Source organism: Stegodyphus dumicola, chromosome 7 (genome assembly GCF_044657685.1).
Source record: "Stegodyphus dumicola isolate Sdum_Otavi_A_Nest chromosome 7, ASM4465768v1".
NCBI lineage: Eukaryota > Metazoa > Arthropoda > Arachnida > Araneae > Eresidae > Stegodyphus > Stegodyphus dumicola.
In genome coordinates, this window is record NC_140774.1 from 121646015 (window position 1) to 121664059 (window position 18045).

The window sequence follows — 18045 nt, forward strand, 5'->3', positions numbered from 1 at the left end:
GATATTATACATAAAGCTGGCTTTCAAACTTGCATTTCTAGAATTGCTAAAGATTTTAACATGATTAATTTTTATATGGCATCTGAAATCAACTTTTTCGCCATTTGTTTTCACAAGAAGAAATGAAATTAGGTTGTTAATTGACATTTTTTGTTTTAACGTGTCAGTTTTCAGATATAAGCTTTATTTTATACTTGAAACTAAAATTCTTAGAAAATTTATTGCGTTATACAGGTTTATTTGTTGCTTATGCATTTGAAAGATAACATTTTTATTACTTTGGAAGACATAGTATTCTTAGACTTTTAATTTCGGAATTTGTCTCGTTTACAGATATCGGCAGTTGTACATTTCCATCAATTTCGCTAACAATTAATGTACTGATTCATTCATTGATACTCCCTTTTTTCGAACACAAATATATAATTTTTAATATCGAAATGAATATTCGTAGCTTTTTGTGCCTACCATTTGAAATTTCGAGCATGTGGGAGAATGAGTGTGCAGACTCCCGGCATCGCGCAGAATTCGACGCCACTATCCTAATCTGAGGTTACATTCTTTAAGAAAATCGAGTGGCCCACCGACTGCGAAATTTAGTCAATTATCTTGTTCTTAACAAATCAGATCAACCGCCTAACATCTAAGCTGCGGATATTCATCGCCAGATACGTGAAGTGGGTGGAAGTAGATATAAAATAGAGATTCTGCGCCATGCGAAGTGCAGAGTGGGCGTCGCCAGTGGCGTCATCAGGGTAGCGTGTAGAGTCATCACTGATGCAATCGGAAAATGCGGATTCTGGGGAGTGGAGATGACTTGTATCAGACTGCTCTTTGAGATGAGTAATATGTTTCTTGCTTCTTTTAGTTGCAGTTTCACATTTCAACTTAGTTTTCCAAAACTGGCAACAGATAGACGACTAATAAGATTTTTGGTGTTCGAGCACCTTAAATTTGAAGGGAAATGCTCCTGGTGCCTTCTGTCGACAAAAATAAAAGTTATTATTTTTTTGGACTTGAATTTGTTTTTTGTATTTTATTATATCAACCAATAGTCTGAAACTCTAATTGCATGCGAGGCGCACTCACGACCCAAAAGCAGCTGGTGGGCAGCATGGGCAATCTGAAAACAGCTGGTGGTCGAGATTTGTTTTTAATAGAATAACTAAAAATTAACTTAATTTCAAATTTTACTTAGTAAATAGACATAAATAAATCACAGATAACATTAAATCATAGATAAACAATAAATAATAACGCAAGAGCAAATATTCAAATTTATCGTGCTTATATTCTATTAGTAACAAATTTCTGTTGGTTAAATTTCGTAATTCAAATGGCTAAGTATTAAATTTACTAGCAGCTAAATATTAAATTTTTGAATAGGCATTTATTTCAAATAATTCTAATATGTATAATAAAATACTTACTTTTAGCATAAAATAAACAAATTCTGAAAACTTATCAGATTTTCAGAAAAAACATTCCCAGTGGAATAAAACTTGAGAGTAAATAACGGCAGCCTATTCTCTTCCTTCTATGTATTAATTTTTTTATCGTCACATTGAGGAAATTATATATTGACAGTATATAAATAATTACACATTTTCTTTCTTTTTTTATTACAGCTTGAGACTTGACACTTAGTGTTTTGAGTTTGATAACTTTTGTTTCTCATGGTAAATCCGAAGTCGATAAAAGTCTGTTAAGACTTATCTGTAGATAACTATGATTGCTTTCTGTAGTATATCTTCTATTAGTGAGAAATGCTGGTTAGGTTACTTAAAATTCGGTAAAGGTTCCAGTCTCATTTGGGGAGAACAGTATTTGTTTTAACACTGCACAGTGAGTCATGATTTGTTTCAGATTTTCCTGATATTATGTTAAGAAAATAGGTCTAAGATGGGTTTTCTATGCTAAGAAAAAGTGCAGTATATGAAAATTTGAATATTTCATTTAGTCGTCTTGGAAAAGGTAATATTTAGTTTCATTAATTAAATTACAGTCCTTGAAAATGCGTAAAAAGTTCCTTTCATGAGGTCTTACATCTGTAATTAGGAAAAGTTTTAATCCTATTTGTGCGAAATGTTTCAAAGAAAAGATGTATACCTTATTAAACCGAGATAATTAAGAAATATTAGATGAATTGTTAAATGCATTCATGAAAATTTTATCTTCAAAGGAAAAAAATACATTGAATTTATGCGCTTAAGCAAATTTAGCACATAACGTTGTAATTAACATAATAACCTAACTAAATATCGTCACTGTAGCATTATATTGCCTCTAAATATGGTAAAAATGTCAAGCGTATTTCATAATGATTTTTAAAAACTTGCGAAGTAAGCACTAAAAGTCGGAAATCCAGAACGAAGTTTACAAATGAGTATCGCTTGATAGCTCCTTCTAATCGCAAATCTATTATACGTTAAGGTATGTTTAGACAGAAGTGTTCAGCTGTGAATTCTATTATGAAATGACTAATAATGAAATATTTATTTTTTTAACTCATAAAAATCGTATAGTAAGACAGATTATGAAATAGATTGTAAATGAAGTCGGCTTGTATATTAGATGATATTGAACTAAGTCCGAAGAAAAGGATATAGGTTAGAATTAAAAGTAAAAGCAATTAAAAGGCTTAGTTTGTAGAGTTAAAAGTAAAGTGTTAAACTAAAGTTTAAAAAGATGTAATTGAGTAATACCATTCAAAGCGATAATTCATCTTTGGCTTGGAGAAATGTTGAGTTTAGGAATTTATATTTGTACATGTAAAATAAATAATTGCTAGATCGTCTTAAAACTTATCAGTGAAGGCAAACTTAGCCGTAATTATTTCAAAAAAATAATAGTAAGGTAAAATTAGCATAGTCAGTTCGCCTAAAATGTAAAAATAATTGTATGAGTGGTGAAAATTAACAAAAAGTATTGAATTAAGAGGTATTCAATGTAAGTAATACAAAAGACTTGTGTATGAGTGCATGGGAAACAGTCCGTTTGATTCTAAAATTAGGAATGACTAATGACTTCATTCTAAGAATTAAGAATGAACTGAAGAGCAACTGAGTTAGGGATAACTGGCGTTATGAAAATTTTGAGCTGTGCTGGAAGCGACTTGCAAATGACGTAAGCAGCATTGTGACGAGATAAGGGGTGTTGCTGACGGTATCAGCAACAACTAAAAGCAAAATGGGTAAGAATACGGATCTAAGCGCATTTGATCACAGCCAAATCGTCGGGGCCCGACGAATGGGTCTCTCCATTTCGGAAGTAGTGCAGATACTCGAAATTTCACGCACCACCGTGTCAAGAGTGTACTGTGAGTACGCCGATTCAGCTAAAACCATCTCTGCCAGGCTCAACTGCCGCGGACAACAGCGTATGCATGGATGACCGAGATCGTTGGCGGCTAACCCACATTGTAACAGCGGATAGACGAGCCAGACTGCAACAAATCAGCCTTCACTTTAACGCTAGTGTACGATAACGTTTTAAGCTGCCACACTATACAAAACCATCACCTCTCAATGGGATACAGGAGTCATCGTCCTAGTCATCGAGAGCTCCTCTTCTGACTGCACAAAACGCGGCGGAACGGTTAACACGGGCATGGGAACCTCACCAATGGATCGTCGAGATGTGGGAAAATGTTCCCTGGAGTCAAGATTCACTTTAGTACATGCCGATGGCAGAGTATGTGTACTGTATAAACCACATGAAACATGGATCCTTTTTGCCATCAAGGGTCTCTACAAGCTGGTGGAAGTGGTAATCTTGTCTGGGGAGTGTTTATGTGGACTGAAATGGAACATCGTCTCCCATCGGTGAACATTATTGAGATTACGTTGACGACTATATGCTCCCGTATGTTCGTTTTCAACAGTCCATTAAGTTTAAAATAAGAAAGTTTACCACCAAGTTTAACATGTACATAATTTTAATAAATCAGTTTTAACTTTTTATATGAGTTTTTTTTAAATTCAACAAATTTGAATTAAAGATTATTTTAAAAAATTCTATAATGTTTTTTATACTTCATTTACACGAGCAAATTGTCTAACATTTTATAAAATTTCTGCTTGGTTACTCTACCTATAGACTTCCCACTCTAGTCTTAGCAATTAAGGAGGAATTCAAAGCACTGTGTCTGTGGGGCTTCTTACCAGGCATATATCCAAACATAAAACAGTACTGCAAGATTTGGCAGGCACATCCATCTCATTAATATGAGTACCAATATTTATTAGCTCAAAAGGGGCTATTGCGTTGGTTCATTATTAACAACGTATCATTTGGAAATGGTTGCCTACAAATATTTTCGACCTGTGTTATTTCTAAAACCATTAAATAATGAAGAATCTGCATGTATGTATGCATGTTCCACGCATTGGGAAAAATGACGGTACAGTAACAAGATGTATGTGTCATTAGAGAACTTCTTTTGGGAACGAACCCCAGTATCCACCGTTGAGCCGGTGAAAATGATCAAGAAAAACTCGCTAAGCACACCCCTCTTTGGCTTTGTATCCGTTTTTCATCTTGTACGAGTGAGAAAACGAAGCATTTGTCTGTAAAATGCCGAGAGAGTAAGATACGTTCGGGCGTCAGGAGATCTGTTGTCTTTCTCCTTCTGTAATAATGCTGTAATGTTATTTTTTTATACTATTCGGACTCTGAGTTTAATCAAAAATGTATATGCTAATTTTTTAAATAAATCTAAAAAGAATAACTTGTCTCAGTTATTTCCATCCTGGAAGTTCGGCGACGTTATAGTACCTAGACCCACACCAGTTTTAAATAATGTGGACTTCCACATATATATGTGTACTTAGAAGTCCAAATTTTGAATTTCAAAGTTTGTTTTATTATTTATTCCATGTTTTGTGAAACTTTAATTAATTCATGATTAAAAACTTACCAATTTTAAAGGAAGCAGTGGCAACACTATTCGAAGTAAAACATTACCTCCACCGCGCGAGATTATTGCTATTCGAAAAATGTAAGACATTTATCTTTCAATTTTAATTAACAAACTCAGCTCTATAAAAGCCAATGTGTTGCCGCTGCCGGAAGTACTTTTATCTTCCACGCGCCAGTGTGTTAAGTAAATTAAGTAAATCCTAAAATATTTTCAAATTTAATCTGGAGGGTTAGTGGGTAATAAACTAAGCGATTTAAAAGCAATAACCACAGCTCTTAAGAATATTTTTTACTATTTTAATACGATATATTTAAATAAACATGAATTGAAAACATGACATGTCTAATTAGAAATATTCAATAATATTTTCAAATTACACTAGCTGGGGTCATCATATACTTTTTCTTTTTTCTTTTTTTTTTTTCATGATAACTATTTTCGGCGGCTGGCCGTACGAGCAACTAGTTTTTAAATAAATAATATAGCGAATGTAAAAATGTATAGGGCAACTTCTAAGACTGTATCGGAAACAAAGGAGGTTAGAATTGATCGGAATTCTGAAGATATATTTGAAAGATATGTATTTTTTAAAAATATTTTGTGATTTTTCTGCTGAATTGTTACACTTAAATTCAATTTTATGTGCCTTAAGTGCGAAGAACGGGATATTTAATAAATAAAGTCAACACATGAGAAGCTAATAGCAAAGAAAAAAAATTTGTTTTCCTTAGCCATCTTACTAAGAAAACTGAATTTTGACATGATGAACTGATAAAAGACTGATGAAAATCTAAAAATATTATGACAACACTTAACACGGCATTGGGAATTCTAAATATATGCTGCTATGCAACTTTTAAAAGTTTTGTGATTTTGTTGCTGAACTATATTTGGCGTAAGTGAGAAGAAAACGATGCTTAATAATAAAGCATAAATGATAGAAAAAAAAAAGGGTGGGGGGAGGTTAGGAAAGGTAGACTGAGAGATCAGTGAAGGAGTAAAAAAGATCTTACCAAATTATTTTGTGCGTCTTTTAAAATCTGAAATTTTTAGGGTTTTTTTTCAAACTTTTTAATCTGTTTTTTTTTTAATCTTCTTTTTTCAACATTTATTCTTGTTCAATAAGGTAAAGATCATTCAAATGGTAATAGCCTTGAAGTATTGAAAATTATAGGATTCTGCCTCATCTAGAAGCTTGTATCAGTGTCCTGCAGACCGGAAGCGAGTTATCGCTTCATTGTGTAAGAAATAACTAAGTCTTAGAGGGTTTAAATAGCCTTTTTATTCAATTCATACATGAACAGAAAGCACTGCTTGTACGACTGACGAACCTCCGTTACTTTTGGGTATTTAAATTAACATAAGATAATATTAAATTATTATAGTTAACATAGTTGGAGACTACACGTACAACAGACTACCTAAATTGGGTCAAGCTAATTATCAGCGTGTGTTTTAAACATCTGCTAGCAAGGTGCTAAAGTTGGAAATAAACTTAGCTAGTGATGTTAAGTAATAGCAAGACGAGGTTACTAGACGTTCTAACCCTAAACATTCAAATCCTCGGCTTAAATACACAATAACCTATTTGCATTCCACTAAGGACTACGAAAAGAAAAGGTTAAAGTAAACGTTCAAATCATAATGACTAATTTATTAACATATAAAGCCTTATAAAACAAATGAAAAACTTCTATTATTTTAATTGCTTAATACAAAGATAAAATTTAATTAGTTTTAATTAATTGTATTTTAAAAGTATATAAATATACTGGTAGTTTTAGATACCATTAGACATTTTATTTCGAAGCGTCAGGAGACGTCAAAAATATAGTGCAGTGTGCTCACCGTATTTTGAACACCTACACCTTCGGATTACTAGTCTAACATGCTTTACAATTACACTACGAAAACAAACGGCAAAAAAGGAAAAATGTCTTTTCTTGAAATTGCTTTCAAAGGGGAGAAGAATAAGGTGGTTTGCAGAATATCCTAGTTTATAAAAGCGATCCCTCCCTCCTTAAAAAGAGCTTGAGGAACTCTGAAATATAAAATTCGTAAGTAAAATAAAATTCGATGCAACGGAATGGGTCACGAGGTGATATTGTTAATCATAGCCCTCAATTGTTAAAATAAAAAAGAGCAGAAGACGTAAAAATCATTGCGCTTTCGTGCTGCTGTTAAAATAAACAGAAAATATACTATTTGATAACCAACCACCTATATCGATTTCAATCGCTGATGACAGTATTATTTTCTTTTTCCTTCTTTCTTCTTTTTGTTTCCATAGTAACTGCCTTAATTATTGCCTTCTTCCAAGTGTGCTGAAGCTTTTACTTTGTGAAGCTGGCTTTTTTTAATGACTATGGAAAGTTTGGTAGTACATACAAGCACGACGCTATTAAGAATTGGAAACTGTTTGACATGCCTTTGTTTGGTAATTAAGCGGTTTAAATAGGATAAAGGCACTTTCTTTGTGCACATTTGTGCCAGGCACATCAGATTTAATTGTTAAAAATAGCGGAGGTGGGATTTCCTTGATTCGCGCGTGACCAGATTTAGAATAAAAAGTAAAGTGTCTTTTTGTGAATATGTACTTCATTTTCTATTTCAGGTAAAATTCTTCTAAAACTGTTCCAGCAACATGGATGTTTTTCGATAAATAATTATTGGAGAAAAGAATTGTACTTTTCTTTTTAAATGATAGGTTCCAAAAGATTTCTTAAATCCAATGCTGAAGAGAAAATTATTTAAAATTCTTAACTCATTTGAAATGAAAATTATTTGGAAAGTCTAAATCCTAAGTATTTTCTCAAGGCATACCAATATATGAACATCAGCACACAAAATGTAGTATTAAAAACAAATTTTTACTTCATGAAACGGTGTTGTTAACTTTATGGAACGCTGTTATTTATGTTTATTTTATGAAACGATATTGTTTAGTTTCATAAAGACGTTGCATATTAATAAATGGCATTTCAAATCAACTAAGATGACACAATAAAGCCTAACACTGCATTTATTGCTGTAATCAAATGAATTATATCTTAACTTGAACAGTAATAAAATGTTTCAAATTTTTATTGCTTATACATGTTAATTTTTCCCCATTTTGTCATAGTTTTCCTTTACGGAAACCAAGATTAAAAATATATGCACATAAACAAAATTTTTTACTCTCTCATAGCAGAAACAATAATTCGTAAAAATAATTTCATAAAAAGAGAATAATTGTTCAATAGCATTATGAAGATTAAGCTCGGAAGTCGCAATGGAAATGAAAAACCTAAAAGGAGTTATTATTAATAATTTTTAATACCTGATTTCAGCACTACATTTTTTCTTACTTTTTTGCACGTGTGTTAAATGAAGAAAGTATAATTAGCATCAACACTGTGTTTTTGATGATTAGCGTAAGTAAAGCTTGGAGAAAAAGGTAAAAACTAGATTTAAACATGTAAAGAGACTTCTGAATATGTGTAAGAAATTTTAGTCTATAAGTATGTTTATAGAAAATGTAAGAGAAAGTCGTGGTTTCTTAGCACGTTTTGTGAAATACTCTATATATTGTTATCTTATACAATTATTTCATGAAGCCTACATGACTAAATGTTTTCTAAATGCCTAGTCATAGACACGTAGCTCTAGCTCAAAAATATTGTCAAATAAAGCAAACTTAGTGAGATAATTTTGATCACATGAACCTTTCAGTAAAATTTTTCGAAACATGAATCCTTCTACAAGGCCGGTAGAAAGAAAATACCAATCTGAAAAACCAACTTCTGAGTTCAGATTACTCAAACGAAAGCAAGTCCATGACGCTGATTAAGTCATACAAGTCTGATAGGTCATTTTTTCATCATGATACTGCTGTAACTTCAAGTTATTCACCTTCTATTTTATTGTAACTGGCAGTAACACATATGCATAAATATGTAAAATGTAAACTAGGAAACAAAATTATTATTGGAATCAATTGGCAAAAGGCCTTCAAATTCGAAAATTTTAATTAAACGCATTCCCGCTTCAAAGGAAAAACTTTGCTGCATCACTCTGATGCTTTTACGTCACACTTTCCATGAAACTACTCTGCACTGAGACATCTTTAGCCCAATCGCTGCTCAGAGTTAGTACAAAGGCTTTTAGCCTATAAATATGACAGAAGCTAGGATGCATTATTTTTTTCTCTCCTGCTCCTGCTTGAGTAAACCACGTCTCTCGTTTCGCCTTCCTTCTTTATTGTCTAACATGTAAACTTCGTATATAGAAACTGTGAAACACGTTTAGCATCCCTAGTGTTGCACCAGTTTTAAGCAAAAATATAGTTCTGAATTATTGTTCCTGTTCAAAATAAAAATGATGTTTTAACCATGAAGCTAGTTGTGATTTGCCTACAAGTCGTCATCTAAGCAACAGTCTTCTCGCCCATAACTAAAGGGAGAATTTATTTCATCTTCCGCAAAAACTACAATACATATATAAAAAAATAATCTTAAAAATATGAAAAAGATTATACTATATAGGAAAAAAATTTTAAAAGAATGCAAAATGATTTAATTTGAAAACCACGAGAAACTGTTAAATTTAGAGCGAAACAAGATGATGACCAAAAGTTGAAAAAAATCTTTATAAACTGTTTTTAAAAAAATTTTAATTTAAACTAAAATTTTTTTTAAAACCTTTTTAAACTAGCAGTTTAATTATTCAGATTTCAATGCCTCTAATCGACTTTTCAAGGAATAATAATTTGAAACGTGAAAACCCGAACAGTTAAGGAAATTTGAACTCACGTTTCTTTCCACTAAAAATAAATACAATACAATACATATTTCTATACTACAATAATTACCCCTATACTTAAAGAGATAAGGATCACCCTGACGAAGCTTAGTAAGCGAAAAAATATAAATCAAAGTGCAAAATTAAAATTTCATATTTACAAAACATTTTCGAAAGCTTAAATTAAAGCATTAAATTTGAAAGCATTAAAGTTAAAATGTATTGGAAAAATTGTGCTTTTTCTTTGCTCTCTCTATATATATCCTCTTACCTAGCTTGAAAGTCCTTATCAGACCTTTATTTTTACATTCGTTGGTCGTAGTTATGTACTTCCAATTACAAAAGTGCTTCTAAATGACGAAAATATTCATGTTTTGGCGATATCAAATTTATAAAAAATAATTTTCAACACTAATAACGAAATCTAACCACGTATAAAATAACAGTTTATATATGTAGTTTGTCAAACAATAAATGTCTACTAATATTTAATACCAGTTTATTTTTGTAGTATCTAACAATATTTAATGGCAGTTTATTGTTGTTCTGAAAAGAATATTTAATAGGCCGTACAAGGGCGTCATGTAGTGACAACATGAGATTTTTTTTAACTGATTTTTGCAATACAAAAATCGAGAGGGGAAAATTATACGAGTCTTTAATTTCCGAAGTAAAGAATACATACAGTAAGTTACAGTAAGAATATAACAAATGAAAAGTAGTCATAGATAAACTACTGGTAACTATCACAATGTTATTTCTTTAAACGGAATTCTAGATTCGAATGAGTACACGGAACGAAGAAAAGATCCTGATTTCGAAAGACTGAACACATCAGCAGTAGCTAAAGCTACAATGAGCTGGAAAGTAAATAACAGAAAAAAGGTGAAATCACGTGTTTGGAAAGTTTCTAAAGTGTGATATTACTTGGCACGTTCGGATAGCTTAACGAAGAATCTGTACAAAATGCATTTCAAATAATAAAGAAAGGGAAAATAAAATGCTAGTGCACAAATCTAAATACAAACTGACTACACTGTATAAAAATAAAAATAATCAAGGTCACCAATATACCAATAAGCTAGCCGTCAGAAGCAAAAAAAGCTATGTGCAGTAAAGGTTGGGGGGAAATTATGCGAATCTTTTAAAAATTTTCAGAACTTAATGCTAAAGAGAATGGAATATGCAAAGACATGCGGTATTAGTTTATTTTAGGCCTATGATTTGATTTGGTTTATTTGATTACGATACAGCACTCGCGGGCTATCCTCCTAAAAGGAAGGTTGTCTTCGTGAAGGACTTTCTGAGAGAAACTGGCTCGTGCCCACGTTACACATGTGGAAAACTAGGAAAAGGCCCAGACAGCTAGCCTGATCACCTGGAATCAAATCCATATCAAACTACCAGTGTTTAGCGACTTTACTGCTCAGCCGCTGATGGGCTTATGTCTGTGTAATAATGTAGAATACAATATTTTTTCTTTATCAATAGAAAATGAATCTAATACTGAAAGATAAGTTACACTGAATACAATTTATGTAAAGCAATAAGTAAGCTCTTAACAACTGTATCCAGATTTCCAAAGATTATCTTAATATTATAATTGGTAAACTTATTATGATTAAGATGAATTTAAAATTATTATTAGAATTATCTGTCTTATTAATTAAGTGTGAATAATACTGTAAATCACCAAGATTATCAATTTTGAGAAATGTATTACACGCCTCTTTGAGGAAATTAATAAATAAAATATCTTCCTTAACAGTAGAGTAAAAAAAAAATCTATAATCGGTATCAAAAAGTTACATAGCTCTTGAATTTAGATAATCATAATTTATGCATAGTAGTACTATTAGCAAAGTTATACAAAACATAAATGTTAATTATTTTATTTTGGACGAATTTAGGTAATCTGAGCGATTATCTAAAAGGAACAAAGATAAAAAAAAAAAAAATAACCAATCACACGCGATTTTAACTTTCTGTTAGGTCAATATCAAAGACGTATAGCATAACCTGTGACTAGATTTTACAATGGTGTTAAATGGTTGTTTTATTTATAACTTCTTCTTAAAATCAATTTCACAACAAGGCAAAACTGCTTAATAATAGATTATTTGCTTATGACTAAAATTCTAACTTCTGCGATGTAGCTGAAATAGAAGACTTAAAGTATGATTAAAATGAATTAAAAAGTCAAGGTTTTTCTTTAGAGGGTATTTGCAATTTGAGTTTAATTAATTCTTTTATATATCCAATTTTTTTTTAATTCACAACGATAAATTAAGACGCTAATCACTTCATAACATTCAACAATTTTCATTAACCTGCTCAAGAGAAATACATCATTGTAAAAGTAAACATAAAGTATTAAATCCTTAGATTAGTATAGCTTTTAAACAAAACTCTTGTCTCGAGGGCTCACCTTTTAAGAAGCTAAAATAATTTTGCAGTGTGTTTGGATCAAACAATCAATTAAATAAGAAGATTAATAAGAAGAGCAAAGGCGAAATGAACATAGTGCCATCTGCTGAGCAAAATAACAAACCAACAGCACAAAAAAGCTCAAGTGCTAAATTTTGAAAGCATTGGGAAAAACTAGTTTGAAATTAAAGACATGAAATAAAAAGGGCGAATTCTTATGAATATAAGTTGGCTTCAGAGAAATCTTAATTCATCAAGTGAAGACGTTTTGTTGATAATTTTGGCAGACAAAATTGGGGTTAAAGAACTAACTATAATTAACTCTTGAAGATGTATTTATTTTTCTTTAGATCATATGATCTGTGCTCTTTAATACTATTTTAGTTTCGCCAGTATACGACAATAAACTGCAATGACTAAAATGTTATCAATTACTTAAGAATTTAAGTTTTAACATGAGGTCTTTAAGGATCTAACAACGAATTTTATTGATAGGCGAGAAAATAATCTGAAATATACTTTCAGATTAATTTCTTACTCAGTAAACTCGTTATTAATAAATTAGTAAAAGCTTTGTGGTATGATGAATGAGATTCACGAGTTTCTAGTTTCTTAACAAAATTCGAATTTATTTTTAGTAACTAGAAAGACAGTGCTACATCTGCAAAGTCGTAACTGAATCGCACTATTGAATGAATACAGTGAAATTAAAATAAATAAGCAGCTACTTCGAGCTGTTGAGGAAAGTTGTAAATGAAAGCAGAAACTAATCAGAAAATTTGTTGTTTGAAAATTGATAGGAAAACGAAGTGTTAAGAATGAACTCGGAACACTTCTTTCTCCAACTCGGAAGTGAACATTGCTAACCAACTCAGGAAAACATTTTATGGATTTATGCATTACATTTTATGGACTTCTAGGAAACTTCTTTCGCCTCTTAGAAGAACTTCTTGAATAATTTGAGAAAACAATATTTCAAATTTTGATTACTGTTACTTAAATTCCGAGCAGTTAGAATTTTTTATACCTCCTTCCTCACTTTTATGTTTTACTCGTTAAAAGCATTTTCTATATTAGCTTAACTGCTGTTGCAGAAATGGATAATTTTCGTATAAAACACAAGCAATATCTCACAGTAGAACTCAGTCATCAATGAAACAGGAAACCAAAACTTCACTGTGAGGGCATTAATTAATAAAAATTATCTAATTCATGCTTAATACAAATTGTACAATAAATAAACATATAAAATCTATGAGTGAGAAATTTTAATAAAATTTGTTATTTAAAGTAGAAAAGCGGAAAATTCTGTAAGGGAAATTTAAACCCTTACGCTTTACCTTACTCTGTGCCCTACAATTCAGAAAATTTAACGGTTACTTACATTTAATTTAATGGTTACTTAAATTTAATGGTTTTAATGGTTTAGGTTATTTGAATATGGCAAAGCTACAAGGGCTATTTGTCTAAGTGAAGGATTGTCTTGTTGGAGGACTTTCTAAGGAAACTGGTATTCACGTTATATATGGGAAAATCCACAAAAACCAACCATGTAGGCAGTCCGTTCGCTTGAGATCAAGCCTAAAGCAGTTGGAACTATAAATTATCAAATTTTCAGCAATCTTAACTACTCGGCCAGTGGTGAGGCGTCTACTTAAATCAAGCTAAAAATTCGAAAAGTCTGTTTTCAAAGCAACGCACATAAAAAATTGATAGATAATAAAACTAGTGTACAGTAAAGTAAGTTTTAGAAGTTAAAGTACACCTATGCCATCGTCCATAAGACTTATAATTGAAATAAGCCCAAAAGAATAGTAAAACACGAAGTGGCAATGAAATCTTTTATGCGCTCAGAGCCCTTAAGATTATAATCTATCCCTGTCGCTTTGTGTTTCTTCTATTCGAGCCATATTGTTCGTAATATGGGTGTGTTCATTATTCAGTGGGTACAAGTGAACAAACAAGACAAGAAACAATCATCTACAAAATGAGTGAAATATATTTATTTCTAGAAATGATTGAGCAGAGCAAAACATTTGTTCAGTCTTAAATAGAACAATCGCTGGACACAAACGTCGCTTGTCCTACGGGGGGATCGATTCGTAAAAGATGCCTACATGCCCACTTTTGTTATAAAATATTTGTCATCTGAGTTCAAAAATATTAATTATTCTTCGTTCTTCAACAATACATTAAAACATCAAGTAGGCAGAAATAAATTTAATTCTTTCTTTACAATTAACACCGGCAATGCTGGCATCTGTTACGACTTCGTGACTGGTAAACAAAAGGACTTGTGCAAATAGCGAAACCCTCTGTGCGGGGATCAATGGTGCAATGTACAAAAATAGACAATGTTTACACAATAAATAACAATAAGAATTTTTCGCGCTTGTTTAAGTAAATGAGCCATTTTGGAACACATTATACACGCTTTTAAGTACACGACGTTTTGGGAAGACCGCCATTTTGAACTATCTATTATTACAGACATTAGAGGTGAAGAATAAAAACAAACCGCAAAGAAAAGATTTAATGCTGCTTACACTTTTTCAGAAGTCTACATTGCAAAGAAAATAAAAGTTTAAGGACTTTTTACATGTATATGTGTAATTCTATGTAAGTCATATTTACCAAGACAAATTAATATTCTTTTTCTTCAATGTGTCTTTGTTTATAGTAAAACAAAAATCAGTTATTATCTAAAATTACTTCATTTTTATAACCGATTCACGTTTCGAATTTCAGTATCATGTAACTGTACTGTTTCATTTTAAACAGCTGAAGAAATACAATTTTTTTTCTTTGTTAAGTTACTTTAATTACTTCTATGCTGTAAAGTACACAAATTGATCATCAAATCACTTGCAAATGCCAGAATGGTTTAGAATTTAACTACACTATTGAAATGAATAATATTTCTCAGTTTCACGTACCTAAAGAACATAAAACTGATTATACTTTTAAAAGTATACTACTGATGATTCTGCATTGTCATTATTTGAATTAATAAAATATATAATCAGTGAAGGTTAGGGAAAAATTTTGACATTAATTGTCTTTACTCAGCCAAGAATGGTAGCGCTTCTTTTTAAAAATTATAAATAATTTGATAAACATTATACAAAGAAAGAAATATCATTCTCAAAAGGGATTTATAAAAAAAATACCTATAAATTCTATTATGTTCTTCACCTCCTTAAAAATTTTAATTGAATTCTTGAAAAACTTGTGCATTCAATGTGCACTATACAGATTCTAAATCAGTAAAGGCAGTCCCAAAACGCTTATATCAGAGAATCTTAAAAAATAAAGCTTTTCAGCTGAACTGAACTGAAGAAAAGAAAAAATACTACTATAAATACAGTTGACTATAATACACGGAAGACAAAGCTTTTGGTTTTTCGATCAACAAAAACATATTTTCTATGACAATAATACATTAAAGGGCGCATCTCTATGCGAGTAAAAAAAAAAAAAAAATTTCAAAATCACAAATATAGTCTTTAATAATGTCCAAAGGTCTCGCCCGATATTCCATAATAATACAAAAAATAAAAATTACAAAAAAGCGACACTAAAAACTGAACAAAATATTAAAAATCTCTTTGGTATGCAGATTAAAAAAAAGACCGGACGAGCGTAGTCCATCTTTTGTTTGCAACATTGAAAAGTCCTCATCAGGTGGCGTGCGAGTCGGAAATGTCTCTATCGTTTCCGGTCTCGCTCTAATAAAATGAAGAGATCATTGAGTGTATCCAGATGAATCCTTCGGCGGAAAAATATGAAGCATATATATATTCACACAGGTCTCTATTTTTTTCCTGTTTTAAATCTTTATTCCACTGTCTATCTCCTTGTTTTCCAATGAGCAATTATTTCGGAAGTGGAAAATAAAAATTCGAGATACTATAAATTACAAGGCTTCCGATTTGCTCATGATTACAACTCGAGAATATTTTGATGACTCAATGTTGTGATCCATAATAACTCTACAATCATTGACAGTGCGCATTATGTAGCTTCATTCAGAAATTTTCTTTCATCCATGATTTTTGTTAGATTATTTCTAAGTAGAGGATGAAACGTAATAAACAGAGATTATTTTCAATGAGTTTCTAATCTGTGAGAAAACAGTCTTTTCTTAATCTCGATTTCCTCTTTTGGAAAACTGAAACCTACTTCCTGCTCGGAGGTCTCAACTAATTCCGAATCATCAACTTTTAATGTCATCTTCGCAGATCTCGGAATCAAATCACCCAAAAATGCGCAATGGTTTTTTTCAGAACATCTTTGGTGGGTCGACGTGTGGTGCTTATCAAAAGAATTTATCCAATTGACTAAAAACAGCAACTTTGTAGTCAATTCAACAGCTGGGCATTTCGGAGCTCCAGCTTCCTACTTTCGAGGGCCATCATGGACCTTGAAAGACAGTGATACGATGAATGGTGAAATTATGTCGCGATGTTCTTAATTTATATACATCCTCCTCCTACAAAAATAACTTTGGATTGTCAGCTGGATGACTAAGTAGGTTGCTTTGAGGTAGCCACGGAGACTGAAGTCCCTTTGGTTAGCATCTGTCCTTGTACACATCCGGGCTGAGCGACGGCGTGGTCGTTAGGACGGAGTTATTGCTCGCAGCCGGACGGCTGGTGTAGTAATAAGATGGATCAGCTACAAAAAAGAATAAAAAAATGCTTTAGCAACTTATTTAATCAACAGTAATAAAACTGTAGTAAGTTATTATTCGTAACCTTCCAGGAAGGTTTTAGTAGTCTTCGCCTTCTTGAAAGGCGGAACCTTCCTGGAAGATTTTAGCTATCTATATGGAGTGAAATAAAATGTTCCATATCTAGGTACCTTGATGACTCAGAACTAATCACAAGCCATTTTTATGATGATTAAGTGTTTAATCATTCAAATAGTGAATGCTTAAATGGAAGGTTTAATTTTGTATTAACATACACCATAACGGAAGCATATATTTTGACTTGTATATTTTTAATGCTCGGGCGTATTAAAAATAGCCATTGTACAAGATGTTTGAAAATGGTGATTGCAAATTTTATTTCCTAATATATCAAGATATTATCGATCCTAGATATGAACCTATGCCAAAATAGGATAAAGTTTTATAAAAGAGATAAACGTTTATTAAAATTAGGAAAATCGTGGACACTAAGCCTACATATGGGCTTTTGTTAAAATAAAATAAATCTATAAAGACAAGTTTAAATACTGTGAGTAGAAGGATTCTGTAAATGTAATATTTTTTTTTAATTCTCGCGCAGCAAAATTTTCATGCTGTATGATCGCATTTACACTTTAATTAGTTACCTTGACATGAAAATTCGCCAATATGTAATTTAATAGTTTCAAGAAGTCAACTACAAATTTAATACTTAGTGTAGCTTTAACCAATACCTAACTCACTAAAACGAACAACATTGCCTTTGTACTTAAATCTATTTTGATCGTTTATAAGCACTAAAAAGTGATCTATATTAGAAACTTCTTCTCGAATGGATGAATGAATTTCGTATTACAAAGGTGTGGAATTTTTTCTATTTAGCATAAAGTATAATGAATATTTTGCTGACTAGAATCTTTATTCTAGGGACTGTTAAAAAATAGCATTTCATTTTTAAGGAGCTTTATATTATTCCTACTGTTGAAACTGTTTTCATAAATTTCTTTATCTTATTTTGAGAAATGTTGTAACTGGAACTACACTTCTATAATAAACATAGAAAGCGCGGAAAATAAATCCTGCTCTCCATGCAAATCCTCTACAAAAAACCTGCACCTGAAATCAGCACTGCATTTAAGAAAAGTGATTCTAATGAAGAGATTATTAAACGCTAGGCCTAATCCCTTTTTGCGAGGAATAGTCAATACCAAACCAAATTCCC

At 31.5% G+C, this 18045-nt stretch overlaps 1 protein-coding gene across 5 annotated transcripts in view; it reads right to left on the bottom strand.

The window, feature by feature from the left end:
• Nucleotides 1–14115: 14115 nt before the first annotated feature.
• Nucleotides 14116–18045, bottom strand: part of LOC118185904 (uncharacterized) — a 189376-nt gene continuing 185446 nt past the window's right edge. For all 5 annotated transcript variants that reach the window (XM_035355855.2, XM_035355854.2, XM_035355852.2 and 2 more), the window contains one exon: nt 14116–16807. In XM_035355855.2, the coding sequence (XP_035211746.2) occupies nt 16704–16807 (104 nt within the window). In that variant the 3' untranslated portion in view covers nt 14116–16703. The remainder of the gene's footprint in view (nt 16808–18045) is intronic.